At 39.4% G+C, this 17,927-nt stretch overlaps 1 protein-coding gene across 3 annotated transcripts in view; it reads right to left on the minus strand.

Moving 5' to 3' along the window:
• PARN (poly(A)-specific ribonuclease) overlaps positions 1–17,927 on the minus strand; it is a 160,230-nt gene that overhangs the window by 122,342 nt on the left and 19,961 nt on the right. For all 3 annotated transcript variants that reach the window (XM_054714747.1, XM_008141569.3, XM_054714748.1), the window contains exons 11-16: positions 16,654–16,734; positions 13,133–13,189; positions 9,414–9,491; positions 3,146–3,189; positions 907–949; positions 178–253 (exon numbers count right to left, since the gene is read on the minus strand). In XM_054714747.1, the coding sequence (XP_054570722.1) occupies positions 178–253; positions 907–949; positions 3,146–3,189; positions 9,414–9,491; positions 13,133–13,189; positions 16,654–16,734 (379 nt within the window). The remainder of the gene's footprint in view (positions 1–177; positions 254–906; positions 950–3,145; positions 3,190–9,413; positions 9,492–13,132; positions 13,190–16,653; positions 16,735–17,927) is intronic.

Consider the following 17,927-nt stretch of genomic DNA (forward strand, 5'->3'; position numbering starts at 1 on the left):
ATTACTTTTACTGAGAAAGCATGAATTCAACACAGGGCATAAGCAAGTTAATTTAGCCAAAATCTATAAATGTACAATGTAGTTTCTAGAGCAGTTTCACCTCTCTTCTACAATATAAATCAATACATAATTATCACAAAAAGGTTTGGATTTTCATTTTATATTTTGTATTCTTACCAACTTTAGGAGGGTTGAAAGGTGTCTCTTTTAACCGCTTTTCCAATTCTGCAAGGGATGTGTTATTAATGATATCCTGCAAACCAGTAAGCAGAGAATTACAAGCCTTCATCATCTCAGTGCGATATATATTAAAGAGATACTGCCCCCTTGTGTTCTTTAAAGAAACGTAAGTGTGGAGTCATCATTTATTCAATGTAAAAGAAAACCAGCAAGTTTAATTTTCAGCATATAGAAGGCTTAGCCATATGAAAGATTTTAAACAGATGTGCTAAATACTTACAGACCTTGGGCCAGAAAGCTATATTTGTTCTTATACTGTGCTGACATTCATTTCACTCAGCTGTATAAAGTCACTTCACAAAGTAGCAAATGATTATACCTTTACCTGAATTTTCTTGATTAGCACATATATAAAATAAGAAAAATAAAGGAAGAAGTGTGTGCCTGTGTAACCTATTCAAAAATACACTATATATTTTAATGTTAAAAACTTACATTCAAAAAGAATAAAGGGGAGAAATACAATTCCACCATCCAAAGACAACCGCTATTCACATTTTGATATATTTATTTCTAGTCTTTTACCAATTCTTTTTTTCATTTTCGCGCTTCTCTTTTTTCTTTTTTGGGGATGGATTTTATCAATAACATTTAAATAGACCAGAATTCCAAAGCTCTTAGTAGCAATTTTGAGAATTTCAAATATAGTTCAAATTTTTCAAATACCTTAAAAGGTTGTGTGCTGGCCATCAATTTAGTATCCAAGAGCCTAAAAACAAAAGAATTTTTAATAAGGTAAACAAAATGTATATCAATGTTCAAAATGTATTTTACTCAAATGAATAGCCTATTGTCTTAAAAGTGGACAAGGAAATGAAGCACATTAGCCATTGTGAGCCTGATGCTGGCATCCCTGCTAGGTTAGACTAGGAACTTGGTCTCCTCACCTAGAGACTTGATCAAGAGGCTGTGGGGGAGTCCACACTCTGCCATACACAGAGCACAAGTTCTGGATTTGCTTGTACCCTGAGAGGGTGTGGACTACATCAATCTCAAGGAGAAGTCAAATATCCTCATATGTTTTTACATGGTCCAAATATTGCTACAGATCTAATATTGCCAAGTCGTTACTATCTACCACCACTACCCATGTTTATACACTATAAGTTCTTAGAGGGTCAAGTTTATACTATTGTAGTTATTTCTTATTACTCTGTTTCAGTGAATGGAATAATAAAAAACAGAGATAGAGACTAATATGAAAACTGTTTCTTTTCACATAAGTGTGAACACTAGATAATAGGACAGAAATATCCTGGCTACAAGAGAAACTGCTCTTCTGCCTCTCCTGTCCCTCTTCAAACAGGTCCTCAAATGCAGAGGCTTCCTCTGTAGGCTCCACATGACCGATATGTGATCTATCAGACATGTGACATATCAGAATTAGCATGCAATATTAATTGTGGAAAACACTAACAGATAAAGGCACTGACTTAAAATTGAGGCGAAAAACTCTAGGTAGATAGTTCTTGATGGACTACAGAATTCTCAACTGGATAGTTCACCAATATCCAATTATATCCAATATTCAACTGAATACTCTCAACTGGACACTTCACTGTGACAAGGTACATCCAACATACAGGAAAGACAAGAGCCAACTCAAGAAAATTTCACCAATTCTTCAGACATCAAGACATGGGATGAGCCCTAGCCAGTTTGGCTCAGTGGATAGAGTGTCGGCCTGCAGACTGAAGGGTCCCGGGTTCAATTCTACTCAAGGGCACATGACTGGGTTGTGGGCTTGATCCCCAGTAGGGAGTATGCAGGAGGCAGCCAATCAATGATTCTCTCTCATCATTGATGTTTCTATCTCTCTCTCTCCCTCTCCTTTCCTCTATGAAATCAATAAAAATATATTTAAAAATAAAAAAGACATGGGATTTAAAAAAAAAAAAAGGAATTGCTATTTTCACTCTCAGTTCAAATTCTGGTATTATTAGATAACAAAACCAATCATCTATAATAATAAAAGCATAATATGCTAATTAGGCCGGACAGCCAAATGACCTTCCAGATGACCTTCCAGACGAAGCAGGAACTATGAGGGCCGAGGGAAGCTGCCGTGACTGCGAGAGCTGAGCCCTCTGCATGAATTTCGTGCATCAGGCCTCTAGTCAGTTATAAAACCAAACCATCACAAACTTGGAGCTATTAAATAAACGATATCCCAGCTTATATGAAGTGGATTATAATCATGATCCAATGGATTCAAAAAATTATTATACAGCTATTTGTATTACATATGCCATGATGACTATCTATACTAATAAAAGGGTAATATGCTAATTAGACTTGGTCGACCAGACATCTTCCGGATGTCCGACTTCCTTGCGGACAAAGCCACAGTGGTGGGGGCTGAGGCAGAGATGGTTAGGGGCGATCAGGCCGACAGGGGAGCAAGCAGTTAGGGGCAATCAGGCCATCAGGGGAGCAAGCAGTTAGCGACGAGATCAGGCTGGCGAGGGGGAGCAAGCAGTTAGGGGGCGGTCAGGCATGCAGGGGAGGGCAGTTGGGGGTGATCAGGCCAGCAGGGGAGCTGTTAGGCGGTGATCAGGCCAGCAGGGAATTCGTTAGGGGACAATCAGGCAGGCAGGCAGAGGCAGTTAGGGGCGATCAGGCAGGCAGGCAGAGACGGTTAGGGGCGATCAGGCAGGCCGGCAGAGGCGGTTAGGGGCAATCAGGCAGGCAGGTGAGCGGTTAGGAGCCAGCAGTCCCGGATTGTGAGAGGGATGTTCAACTGCCAGTTTAGGCCCGATCCCACAAGGACATTCCCCAAGGGGTCCCAGATTGGAGAGGGTGAAGGCTGGGCTGAGGGACATCCTTCCCTCCACCCCCCGCGCACGAATTTTGTGCACTGGGCCTCTAATTTTAAATGAAAGACAAATCCGGAAAGGAAGCTTACTTGGGGAAAACAGATGTTGTCATCTCCTTAAATTCATTTAAGTCCTAAAAAACAAGAAAATGAACTTGTTATACTTTTACTGGTACACTCACAGTTTTAAAAACATACATTAATATTTCTAGTTCCATAGGTCTCTTCTTAAACTAACTGTTATACCTCATACAGGCCCTTTAAAGCTAAACTGCCAGACCTGTTTCTAGTTGATAATAACTTTATAAAAATCTTCACAATTTTCTCACTGATTGGGAATCATATGGCCTGATATGAAACCTTTGCATAACCAAAACAGACAAATTTAAGTATTTTATGACTGAAATAGGAGTGGGGGAAATAGGTTTCTATTATATATAGAAAACTTTCAGTAATAACTCTATTACACAAATTCACCATTATAAAGAGACTAGAAAATTAATTTTAAAAAATGGTTTATACAGGAAATGGATACTGTACTAGTAAACTAGATTATTCTTTTATTGGGAACACCTTTGAAATGTTTGTTAACGCTGAAAAGCTGAGGTACGGAGGCACGCGAATCGCGCCGGCAGCGGGCGGCTGGGTGCGCGGCTTTTCTTCAACCCGCAGGGAGACAAGCTCCTGATCACTCTGAAATCCAGTTTCTGGGGACACTCGGGGGACCCAGACGCCTACGGGGAGAAGCTGGACTCTCGGCCATCGGGTCGGAAAGTGAGAGTGACTTTTTTGCAGAGGTGCGCCCAGCAATCATTGTTTACTGCGCTGGTGCGCGGGGCGCAGGGACTTGGAAACAGGAAAGGCAAAGACGGCTGATGGCAGCCATTGCCGTTGGCCACGCCCCAGCCTAGTGACGCCCTGAGACCCCGCCCCGCCCTGAGGCCCCGCCCCGCACATTCTACAAACCCACCCAGGCTCCACACAGCGGCTTTTGCATATAAATGGCCTGTTCTGTGGCAGCTTAACCAACTACAGCTCCAGACTGCTCCAAAACCGCCCAAACAAAGGAGGAGAAAACTAGTTCTTGCTGTAGCTCCTGCTGGGGGACACACAGTACACAAGGGTACACCAAGAGTGTCCACCTCAAGTAACTGGGAGGCTGACCCGTTGAACCAATAGGACACCTAGTAGACAAAACTACCCTACCAACTCAGGGAAGCAGAGAATATGAGAAGGCAAGGAAACAGATCACAAACCAAAGAAATGGAGGAGAATAAGCGACTGGACATAGAGTTCAAAACCACGGTTATAAGGTTTTTCAAGAATTTCATGGAAAAGGCCGATAAATTCAATGAGACCCTTGAGGATATGAAAAAGGACCAACTAGAAATTAAACATACACTGACTGAGATAAAAAATATTATACAGAGACCCAAAAGCAGACTAGAGGATTGCAAGAATCAACTCAAAGATTTGGAATACAAAGAGGCCAAGGACACTCCTCCAGAGAAGCAGGAAGAGAAGAGAATTCAGAAAGTTGAAGATAGTGTAAGAAGTCTCTGGGACAACTTCAAGCGAACCAACATCAGAATTATGGGGGTACCAGAAGAAGAGAGAGAGCAAGACGCTGAAAACCTATTTGAAGAAATAATGAACGAAAACTTCCCCCACCTGATGAAAGAAATAGACTTACGAGTCCAGGAAGCGCACAGAACCCCAAACAAAAGGGATCCAAAGAGGACCACACCAAGACACATCATAATTAAAATGCCAAGAGCAAAAGACAAAGAGAGAATCTTACGAGCAGCAAGAGAAAAACAGGGAAGCAGAGAATATGAGAAGGCAAGGAAACAGATCACAAACCAAAGAAATGGAGGAGAATTTAGTTACCTACAAGGGAGCTCCCATACGATTATCAGCTAATTTCTCAACAGAAACCATGCAGGCCAGACGGGAGTGGCAAGAAATATTCAAAGTGATGAATAGCAGGAACCTACAACCAAGACTACTCTACCCAGCAAAGTTATCATTCAGAATTGAAGGGCAGATAAAGAGCTTCACAGATAAGAAAAAGCTAAAGGAGTTCATCACCACCAAACCAGCATTATATGAAATGCTGAAAGGTATTCTTTAAAAAGAGGAAAAAGAAGAAAGATAAAAATTATGAACAACAAATACATATATATCAACAAGTGAATCTAAAAGTCAAGGGAATTAAAAATCTGAGGAAGAGAATAAACTGGTGAACTTAATAGAATCAGAGGCATAGAATGGGAGTGGATTGATAATTCTCAGGGGGAAAGGGGTGTCTGTGTGGGGAGTATGGGAAGAGACTGGACAAAAATCATACACCTATGGATAAGGACAGCGCGGGGGGAGGTAAGGGAAGAGGGGAGGTAGGAACTGGGTGGTGGGGAGATATGTGGGGGAAAAGGAGAAACAATTGTAATCTGAACAATAAAGATTCATTAAAATTAAAAAAAAAAAAAATGACCACTAAAGCCCGGCCGGCGTGGCTCAGTGGTTGAACATCAATTTATGAACCAGGAGGTCACAGTTCTATTCCCATTCTGGGCACATGCCCAGGTTGCGGGCTCTATCCCCAGTAGGGGGCATGCAGGAGGCAGCCGATCAATGATTCTCATCATTGATATTTCTATCTCTTTCTCTCTCCCTCTCTCTTCCTCTCTGAAATCAATAAAAATATATATTAAAAAATATAAAAAATAAAAATTACCATTAAAACACACACTTTCCAATATACCAGTACAAACAATTCCTGTTTTAGGTACTCAGAAAATTGCTAAAGTGGAACCAATAGCAAGTACCTACATTAGACAATTCATTTCCCAAGTTTATTTTGATCAGGAAGTCTAAAGCTGAATAAGACTGCTCTAATTTTAAATTAACTTATTTACTTGCATAATTGCCTCACTAGACTGACAGTCATATTCCTGACCCTTTGTAACTACACTTCTCTTCAGTCATTCCCAATGAGCTCTTCAAACTGTAAATACAGATTGTATGTAGCTACTTTATAAAATTTACCAGCTTTCAAATGGCTATCATTAAATTAATGTACAATACGTGCACAAGGGGTTTCAATGCTAACTCAAACAAAAATGCAATGAGGACTGTTTATAATCTCTCAATACCATTAAAAAGCTTCACAGCCAGAAGAATTTAGAATCATGGCTACTTACAGTTCCAGCAATAGCAAAGATCTAAACCAGCGCCTTCTAAAAGGTCATATAGAAGTACCATGAAGATTAAGAAGAGACTTTCCCTTAAAAGGGAGCTCCAAAATAAGGATTCTTTAGTTACTTTTAAATGCATATTTTGGGACCAGTGTTTGTAAAAGTTCTACCATTTTATATAGGTCTTCTCATTTATATCACTGCTTCCAAAGATAGATGGAAGAAAATGACTTTCTCCTTCTGACAATGATAGAACGTAAGTTAAGTAACTTACTCAGGTTACCTTAGTAATAATGCAAGGGATAAAACCACTTATCCTAATCCACCTCCTACTCTGCAACAGATCACGTGTTCTTTCTACTAAAATGTGTTTCAAAAATGGTTTCATTCAAGGTAACATTTATTAAGTGCTTACCTACAAAATGCTATGCTAGGCATTTATTTTGTTTATTTGTTATGCTAGGCGTTTATACAAAGACAATAACAAGGTTATACTCCTTGTCCAAGACACTAATCACCTAACAGGAGAAGGGGGGTAAGCTGTAAAGACAAAATTCATGTACCATAACAGGCACACAGTTCTGTGGGAGGTCAGAAAAAGGAAAGATCACCTGTTGGGTAAGGCAGCAGGCAGGGAAAACTTCCCGGAGGAGGCATAAGCTGGACCATGGTAAGATAGGTAAAGTTGTATACAGCAAGCACTGAGAAAGGCTAGAGAGAATTCAAGTTGGAGGAAATTATATTCCAAAACCACAAATACACAAAGCACTTCTCAGGGAACAAATGAGCCATTCTGGCTTGGAATAAGGAGAATAACGAGTGGCTAGACTATGCGAGAAGGTTAGGCTAGATCATAGAAAGCTTAATATGCCAAGCTAAAAAGAATCAACTGCATAGAGAAACAAAGAATGTGGGATTGTTCAGAATTTTAAGCAGGGTCAATGATGTGAGCAGAGACACACATTATCAGAAGATTATAAAACTGGCACAGTGGAAAGGCACTCATTTGTTAAATCAATATTCAATACCTTCAATGTGCCAAATTCTGCTTGGTATCCAAAACACCTATAAACACGGTATTAAATCCCCTTTCCTCTTTCCTCACTGATAACTTCATTGCTTTAAAGGTCAAAAAGTCACAAGAGCCCGGCTGGTGTGGCTCAGCAGTTGAGCATCAACCCAGGACCCGAAAGGGTCAGGGCGTATGCTGGGGTTGTGAGCTCGAGCCTCAGTAGGGGGTGTGCAGGCAGCAGCTGATTGATGGTGTTCCTCTCTCATCAATGTTTCTATCTCTCCATCCCTCTTCCTCTCTCTCTCTAAAAATCAATAAAAACATTTTTTTTTTTAAGTGAGAGAAGCTGCTACTTTGGTCTGTTTGGCCAATAAGAGATAAATATTAGATCTTTAGATTTATACAATGCAAATTCACACCCTGGCCCACCACCTATTTTTTAAGTAAAGTTTTTTAGAACAAAGCTACATCCATTTCTTTATGCATTCTATGGCAGTTTTGGGAATACAATAGCAGTGTTGGGTTATGACAGAGGCTGTGCAGTCTGGAAAGCCCCAAATACTTATCTTACCACTTGGCCCTTTATAGGAAAAGTTTACCTACCAACCTATGATTTAAAGGATGGGCTGAAGGTTAAAGTGAGTCAGGGAATGCTGTCTGAAATTTGCTGAACGCCAGATGAAAAACAGGCTACTTGCAATTGAAATAAAAAGAATCCAAACGCAAGACACAGCATGGAAACAAAATTGTCAGGATTTTTAACTGACCAGGTCTGGGGGGAAGAGAAAGAATCAAAACCAATGTTAAATATAGTCTTGGTTCCTGGGTATTATTTATAATAAAGGAGTCAATAGAAGGAACTCGTTTCAAGGCAATAAGAAGGAAAGAAAGGTAGTGCAAGTTACTTATGTCCTTTGAAACTTGTTAATTTTAAAGACCATTTAGTCTGAAGGCTCTCCAGGTAGGGACGTGTGGAATCCAGCATCAACTGTGTTCCCAGTTCTAAGAGAGATCACAGCTGGAGAGACTAATGTCAGTGTCTTCAGCTGAAGTTATAAAAGTGAGTGAGACCACTAAAGGACAGAAAATACGGAGAGAAAATACAGGAGATGGGAGGACAAGTGAGATGAGGACATGTGCAGTTAGGGAGCAGAGGGGAAGAGACAGAAGAGAAGCTCTTTTCCTGAGCCAAAGAAGCTCATGCTTTCATGCACTGAGACGACTTGGCTCCAAGAGTGAAAGAAAAAAACAAGGTCAACAGAGAATCTAAGGGAAGCAGCTTAGCAAGAGGTAATCAAGAACTTTGCAGGAGCTGCTCCAGTTCACTGGATCTAATGTACCACTCAGCTTCAATGGCCCTATGTCTAACGTTAGCAGTAGCAAACTAGATAACCACACCTGTGGCTGAGAAACCCCTACCCAGCACTAATGAGCAAACCACTGACATTAAGATAAAACAAATGTTAAGCTTTGCTCTGGCAATGGCAGATGACTGAAGATCCCTTAAAATGACCTGTATATATATGCACACCCCTTCAAAAATGTACAACCAAGCCCGGCCCAGTGTGGCTCAGGGTTGAGCATCCACCCATGAACCAGGAAGTTACAGTTTGATTCCTGGTCAGGGCACATGCCCGGGTTGCTGGCTTGATCCCCAGTAGGGGAGGCATGCAGGAGGCAGCCAATCAATGATTCTCTGTCATCAATGATTCTCTCTCATCATTGATGTTTCTATCTCTCTCTCCCTCTCCCTTCCTCTCTCTGAAATCAATAAAAACATTTTTTTTTTTAAATGTACACCTAAACCCTAACCGATTTGGCTCAGTGGACAGAGCGTCGGCCTGCGGACTCAAGGGTCCCAGGTTCGATTCCAGTCAAGGGCATGTACCTTGGTTGCAGACACATACCCAGTAGGGAGTGTGCAGGAGCCAGCTGATCGATGTTTCTAACTCTATCCCTCTCCCTTCCTCTCTGTAAAAAGTCAATAATTTTTTTTTTTAAATGTACACCTAAGCACATGATCTCCCTCTCTGGGAGACTCAACCTCTCTGGGAACATGCTGCATACAAGAAAACAACACTCAAGTAGAGAACACTCTCTCAGTAATAAAGAACCATGAATTTTCAACACAGGCTGACAAGTCACTTACCTCAGGCAGAGGACAGCAGAACTGATGAACTGTGTGCATAATATCCAAGAGCATATTGTGTCCAATAATAAGTTTTCCCTAAAGAAAGTCAAGGTTAGGAAAAAGATGTCCAGGTACAAAATTATAGTGGGGCTGGAGAGTGAAAATCCATGAGGATTTTCTACTAAACTTATTTTACCACATTAAAAAAAAAAACATAAATATACGCAAATAAGAAAATTAGGGTTGGCTTCATCCCTTTTAAATGTTTGGGTGTTAAATATAGAATGCAAAATAAAAGCTCCAAATGGTTTTGATTTCATTGATCTTCTTCTCTAATTTTTATTAATCTTGCCACCCACAAGAATCAAGAGTACTAAATTTTTATTGAGGGGCTCAAGTTAAAAAAGTAAAATCTGAAAACACTAAGTCCCTTGCACTATCAAATAATTTGTGAACAAACTCCAAATATCTACTTTAGAACTGTGCTCTTTAAAACAACTCATTTATTTTTAAAAGATACATTCATAACAATGCTAAAAGATAAAAATAACTTTCTAATTATAATAAACAAAATGAATTTTCATTTCCTTTATCATTTATGTCAAAATACATGGGCATGTTCTTAAATACCATTTTCAATAAAATCACTGCTTTTCACCCAACTAAAGTACAATATGTATGCAATAAGTTCACTCCATTTTGATAAAAATTAAACTACCAAAATGGAGTATCAACTTAGATTTAGCTAGCCAGGTGACACCATCCTCTAAATTCCTATATAATAAAGAGTTAATATGCTAATTAAACCAGATGGTGGAACGACCTTCCAGAATGACCAGTGGGCAGGGCCACGGGGCCACGATGCAGTTGGGGCTGCGAGGGCCGAGGCATCCAGGGCCGTGAGGGCCGAGCCCCTTGCACAAATTCATGCACTGGGCCTCTAGTTTTTAACATAAAGCATCAGGTCACTGTAGTGGAGCTTTTTACTATGTCCCAGTGGACCTTCAGAGTAACACTCCTTGACTCATAGGGCTAAACATAATTATTTGAAATAAATAATTCTATATAAAATTTCCCAAATCTAACAGACAAGCTGTCCTCAGGCTCAGTGTTTCTACACATTGTGAATACCTAATTCAATGCTAAAATATCAAGTACTGATTGAAACTATAGAAAAGTTGTGGAGGAAATCCAATATGGACTACTAACACTAATAAAACCTAACTATATTATAAATGAATACCTAACTATATTATAAATGAAAGAGGCTGGGAAGAAAAGAACTACTAAAATGGTATCGTGACTAGATGTCAAAGGTGGTACAAGTTGAAAAACAATCCTATATAATAAAAGTGTAGTATGCAAATTGTCCCCTCAACCAGGAGTTCGTCCAGGAGTTCGACCAGGGGGCAGGGCCGACCGGGGGAAGGGAGTACCCAGCCGACAGCCAGCAGCCAGCAGCCACTAGGGACCCTACCAATGGACAAATTTTGTGCACTGGGCCTCTAGTATAAACAATAAAAATACTACATTATAATCTGTAGGATAAATATATTTCCCTGAGTCCATACTCATATATTTTTTTAATTATTAAATAAACAGGGGAGAAGGGATAGCTCTTCCTTACAAAAGAATTCCAAGACCAAATGTAGAAAGAGGAAAATACAAACTCGCCATACAACATCAGAGTAATAATGGCTGCAGGTAAGATCCACTGATAGATGCTGTATTAGTGGGCCAAAGTTTGAGAAAAAACAGATTTTCATAGGCTCAAATATCTCTCCCGAGATATTTATTACCCACAAAGGGAAAAGTAATAATTTCACAGTGTACAAGTCTAGCAGACATCACCTTAAGCAAGTGATTAAGGTCAACACTTTGAACCACCATTTCAGCAGTATTCTTGTATAAACTGTATACTAGTATCCTCAGTCCAATCATATAAAAGATCAGATAAATCCAAACTGAGGAACATCTGACGAAATGCAAGCAATACTGTTTAAAAATATCAAGGTTACAGATTGCAGAAGACTAAGGAGAAATAACAAGTAAATGTAATGTGGGATCCTAGATAAAATCATCAACAGAAAAAATACTTAGTGAAAAAAACTGGTGAAATTCAAATAAGGTCTACAGTTTAATTCATAATACTGTGCCAATGTTACTTCCCTAGTTCTGATAACTGTATGGCTATATAAGATGTTGACATCAGGAGTAGCTAGGTGAGGAACACATGGAAACTCTGTACTATTTTTGCAACTTTGCTGTAAGTGTAAAGTCAATAAAAATAGTTTTTAAAACAATAGAAAACGTAGATTTATTACTAAAGTGACAGGAAAAGAACTTGGTGTAACATAAATATTTAAGAGTATTTACTGCTCACTAGCTTTACAGAGCTTAACCTAAAATGTTAGCATTTTTAAGACATGTAACTTTTAAATTTTAAACATCTGCATCACTAATAAATAGGGCTTTTTTTCATAGTATGGTTTGTGACATAAACTATCAAAGGTCAGCAACATACTATGAATTATTCTGTGGAAGACAAGAGAGGAAACACAGCAAGACACGGTATCTGAATTTGTACAAGGTGAACAAATGTCCCAGCTAACTAAACTATAATGAAAGCTACAAGAGAACTCAAAGCCTACTGATGTCCCACATCCCTGTTCCTTAGGGTCAGCCTCAGCCAAGCCAACTATTTATCTGAAGTCTGCTGGCTGTGTATGATGTGAGCAAATGTGACCAGAAACTCTGCTTTTCTAGATACCTGTTATCTTAGCCACTTCTGAAGAGACTCTCATCTTTCCCTCCAGGCTCATCCAATTTACTATTCCATTCTGATTATCTTGCTTACTTTAGAGAAGGAGCTCCTAGGAGCCAGCCCTCTTCTGTAATTTCTATTTACCCCCAGTTGAAGACAGTGGTGAGACAGCCATGAAACTCTGAGAGGGTCTCTACGGCCTAAAAGCTTCTGATGCAAAGCTCAACATCTCAGGGACAAGACGAATTCTTTTCAGAAAAATGAGTCCTTCTCCCAAGCCCAACTATTCAAGGAAAATGAAATTTAGCATCCAAGCAAGCAGTCTGACTTGGATATGTAATTCATAAAACCGCCAGCAGCATGATTCAGTTTATCTATTCAACATGTGGATGCCTCTTTTCCAAAAGGACTTAGAAAACAAGAAAAAAATGTCTACCATATATACCACAGAACCCTCTAGCACATTTACACAAATGCTAAACACATTTTTAAAATGTCAAATATTATTTAGGCTATCTGATATAAGATTTCATTACAGTTATGCAGAATAACTCAACACAGACAATTATTTTTCAACCTCTAGATTCTTCTAATTAAGGGAAAAAACACCTTCAAACACCTGATTGTTTCACCCTATGTTCCTTATTTTTTTTATCCTACTTCTTATTGGTTTTGAAAATAATAAATATTGGCTTCATGTAGCCATATAAGGACCTCATACTATAATCCTCCTATGCATTTATATGAAAAGTTTTCTAAAAAAAATGCTTTGGATTAAAAATGGTGACAGCAATTATGTCAAACCAAGCATATCATAACAACAATCTACCTTTATGAAGTTCTAACTTTTTCCTCCATACCAGGTAAACACTCTAAATGTAACCAAATGATTAATTGCAATGATAACTAGGCATTTCACCTTCAATGTTATGTTCTGGAATCTAGTTAAAAACAAAAAGTCCAGTTCACTTACCGAATTAGCAATGGCATGAATGACTCTGGAAAATCCCACAGCATCATTCAGTTCTTCCTAATTTAAAACAAACAAAAAACTACTCACTTACTATATTCCTATATTTGCATGGGTTAAACCCTAGCCAAAGAAAGAAAAAGCACTGAAATTTTATAGTGAGTTAGCTTATTTTCACCTGCTTTGCATCTATCATCCCTAACAACTGCATCTGAAATGATTTATGGTATTCCTTTATTCTGTTTTAGAAAGCGGATTGAGCAGGTGGCAAATTATTGATTAGTTACTAAAATAACAGTGCCTGGGGCTTACCATCACTTCCCATCACTTGTTGCAATTTCCAAGTCTATCAAGCCATCTTAAAAACACAAACTTTTAAAATCTGCCACCTGCTGGCCAAATTCAATACTGAATTAAATTTTTAGGACAATCATCCAGCAGTCAACAGATCAAAACAGCATTCCTATAATCCTTTTTTAAAATGCTTTTATTGATTTCAGAGAGAGGAAGGGAGAGGGAGAAAGAGAAACATCAATGATGAGAGAGAATCATTGATTGGCTGCTTCCTGCACACCCGCTACTGGGGATCGAGCTGGCAACCCTGGCATGTGCCCTGACCTAGAATCTAACTGTGACCTCCAGGTTCATGGGTCAATGCTCAACCATTGAGCTACACCGGCCAGGCTCTCATTTCTTGATTTTGTTCCTTATCGAAAGCATTTTTATAAAATTTTTATAGTACAGCATTCTGAAACTCATCCCCACTCAGTTTTTTCTTTCCTATTTCCTTCCTAACAGTGTTTAAATAGGCTCCATTTCTCTCCTATCTAGAAACCCCTTCCTTAATGCTAAGTTCCATGCAACTACTTACTCTCCCTTCTTCTTATCTCTTTACATATAAATTACTTTAAAGACTTTCCTCCACTAACTAACTCCCAGGAACTTGCAGCCTTTTGCTCTCTGGCATCACCCTCAATGAAACTGCTCACCTCTTTCAACGACTCCCAAAGCTAACTAGTATTACTAGAAATTGGAACACTTGTGACCTGTTGGTGGGAATGTAGAGTGGTATAGTCACTATGGAAAACAATATGGAAGTTCCTCAAAAAATTAAACAGAATTTCCATTTGATCCAACAATTCCACTTCTGGGTATATACACCAAAGAACTCATCCAGCCAGTTTGGCTCAGTGGTTGAGCATCGACCTATGAGCCAGGAGGTCAGGGTTCAATTCCTGGCCAGGGGCACATGCCCAGGTGGGGGCTCAATCCCCAGTGTGGGGCATGCAGAAGGCAGCTGATTGATAATTCTCTCATCATTGCTGTTTCTAACTCTCTGTCCCTCTCCTTTCATCTCTGAAATCAATAAAAATATGTTTTTAATAAAAGAAAGCAAGAACTCAGAAATACTTGTACACCTAATTTCATAGTAGTATTATTCACAAGAACAAAAGGGTTGAAGCAACCCAAGTGTTCATCAACAAATAAATAGATAAAGAAAATGTGATGAATGGATAAAGATAATGTGGTATACAAATGGGATATTATTGAGCCTCAAAAAGAAAGGAATTCTGGTACACACTATAAAATGGATGAACCTTGAGGATTTTACGCTAAGTGAAATAAGACAGTAATACTGTATAACTCCACTTATATGAGGTACCTAGAATAGTCAAATTCAGAGACAGAAAGTACCTGGAGCTGGTTAAGAGGGAGAAATGGGGAGCTATTGTCTAATGGGTACAGAGTTCAGTTTTGCAGGATGAAAAGACTTCTGGAGATGGATGTGCTGATGGTTACACAATAATCTGAATGTATGTAACACTATGGTATTGTACAATTAAAAATAGTTACGATGGTAAATTCTGTGTTATTTTACCACAATGAAAGTACAACATTTTTAAAGAATATTTTAAAAAGAAAAACAACTCCCAAGACTAAACCCAATGACCACATCCTTACCCTTCTCTAGAGTATCAGACACTGTTGACATCCCCTTCTTCAAACACTCCCTTCCCTTGGCTGCTGTGTCACAATAATCTCCTGGTGCATTTTTCTACTTCGATCATTTAAATGCTGGTGGTCTTCAGAATCCTACACTAAGTCCTCTTCTCATTCCTCCTACACGCTGTAGGTGCTCTAATCCAGTCCCAGTCTCCCTGCCAACAACAATCAAGTCTAGCCCTCACCTCTGTCCTATGCTCCAGAATAACAACTCTGCCTACAGGACACCTACCCTTGGATGTCCCAAAGACCCTGGTGACCCTACACATATCCAAATAGGCCACACAGGCAAAGGCTTGAGCTGCAAGTAATCTGCATCTTGGTGAAACATCCCAGGAAGAAAGGATGGGAGGCAGAAGCTTGCAAGGAGTTGCTAATATGCCATCTCCCACCAACCTCCCTCTGTCCCAGGAGGCTGAGATAGTTTCTCACTGCATCCCAGATTCTGGTGAGGCTTGGGACTTTCTGCCTCACCACCACACCATCACCACCCTACCCTTGTCAGAAGAGAGCTGCATAATATAAAAGCACCTGGCTGCAACCCAGAATTGGCTCCTTAATGATGAGGTATCCACAATTCATGTTGCAGCCATCTGGCCCCTTTTTTTCAGTGTTGTCTTTTTGTGTGTGGAACAAGGACCACATGCAGCTGGCACCTTTGGCTGATCTTCCTTCTCTATGTAAGTAATAAAACATCTAAATCTAAAAATGGCTTACTTTGTCTTCACTGGTTGAATCAGTCAGATGTGGCCCTACCTTATATATCTGTCAGTTTGACATGCACCCACACACAAAAAACCCTACTCCACCTGTGTCCCCCCACCAATATCATTCAAGCCCACTCCATCTAAGTGAACTGACAACAGTCTACCCAGGTGCTCAAATGTCAAGCTTGAGCATCAGCATCTTCCTTCTCTTTTCCTCTTTCACCACCCACACCCAATCACAAATTCACTGATTATACCTTCTAAATATCTCCAGATTTCATCTGAACTACTACTAAGTTCCCTATTCCAAATCACTGGTATCTCTTAGCTATATTACACCACAGCTTAACAGGCCTCCCTGCTTCTAGTATTTCTCAAATCCATTCTCCAGATAGCAATCAAGATGATGTTCCAACAACACAAATATAACCATTATCATCCTAATCTGTCAAATCATATATACTAAACTTTGTTGTAGTAAAACTAGTAACATGCTTGAAATCAGACATAGCGGTATTAGTTAACAGGCAATGAAGACCAATGGAACATAATCCCAATGATAATCAAAAACACTTTTTTCAAGACTGCTTCATACAAGGGAAGATTGGTCAACCATGTCAGACTCACTTTGTTGGCTATGTCTAAATACTTAAGTTCCCCTTGTTCTATTCTAGATTTTCCTACCAATTCAATTTTTCTATCATAGAAAAGTAATCATTAAATTGAATCCAACATACGATCTATATATATAGAGAAAGTTATTTCCTTTGGGTGTCATTTCTCACCCAAAGAAAATGAATGTAACTCAATTACCTGTTCTTTAGCATGTTTCTGCTGCTCTCTTCTTTTGCGTTCTTCTTCATCTACTTTGCTGACAACTATGTATCGCTCTTTCTAAAAGACATAAAGCCAACATAATTTTCTGGAAGCAACTTGACCCAAAAAACTACGAATTCTGCTACCATGAGAAGTTATCATTTTTATCACTTCATGTCTTTCATGAGCTAAAAACACTGAAAGGATTTTTAAATGCCACCAAAAGTTGAGTTGATGCATTACAAACTAAAATCCTGCTTCTGTGTTTCCATGACAATTTCCCATGGTTTATTAATCCAATCCAACAGAAGTCAGTTAAAAGTATCAACAGCCCTAGCTGGTTTGGCTCAGTGAATAGAGCGTCAGTTGCAAAATGAAGGGTCCCGGGTTCAATTCTGGTCAAAGGCACATGCCCGGGTGGTGGGCTCGATCCCCACTAGGGGGTATGCAGGAGGTGGCCAATCAATGATTCCCTGTCATCATTGATGTTTCTATCTCTCTCTCTCTCTCCTCCCTTCCTCTCTGAAATCAATAAAAATATATTTTTTTAAAAATTATCAACAGACTGTGAGAATAGGACACTTTTCAAGATAAACACTAAGAAATTACATTGCATCTAAACATGAATTTCTAAACAGTTTTAAAATGAAGTTTCTACATCATATTTCATGAACATAAAAAAATCCTGGATTTTCTCATAATTTGTCAGATACTTTCTTCCTCATATATTGCATTTTTATCAATTAAACACACCATAACACCTCCTATGTCAAAGTTTGAGATTTATCTTCTAGAAAGATTGTTTCTTAATTCACTTAATCTATACGTATAAAAGCCTAAGCAACCTTTACCACCGGTCAACCTAACAATTGGCCACTATGATAAGCACTGACCACCAGGGGGCAGATGCTCAATGCAGGAGCTGCCCCCTAGTGGTCAGTGCGCTCCCACAGCCAACCTCCCGTGCCCAGCCAACCTCCTGCGGTCCCTCCCACTAGCCGGCTGACCCTAATCGGGACTGGGCGAGATGGCCCTGATCAGCCCCAATTGCCTGCCAGGCCAAGGAACCCCACCCATGCACAAATTCGTGCACTGGGCCTCTAGTCTTTTATATAATTTGACATCCGACTTTAGAGCAACAACTAAATTCTAAAATCCTAAAATTTTGCAAAAGGAACCCATCATCAACTCACCATTACCCATCACAGTTCTGTCAGTACACCTTGGGGATACGTGACAGTACCTATGCATATAATTATGGCCTAAATTCT

This window comes from Eptesicus fuscus, chromosome 4 (assembly GCF_027574615.1).
Source record: "Eptesicus fuscus isolate TK198812 chromosome 4, DD_ASM_mEF_20220401, whole genome shotgun sequence".
In the NCBI taxonomy this organism is placed as follows: domain Eukaryota; kingdom Metazoa; phylum Chordata; class Mammalia; order Chiroptera; family Vespertilionidae; genus Eptesicus; species Eptesicus fuscus.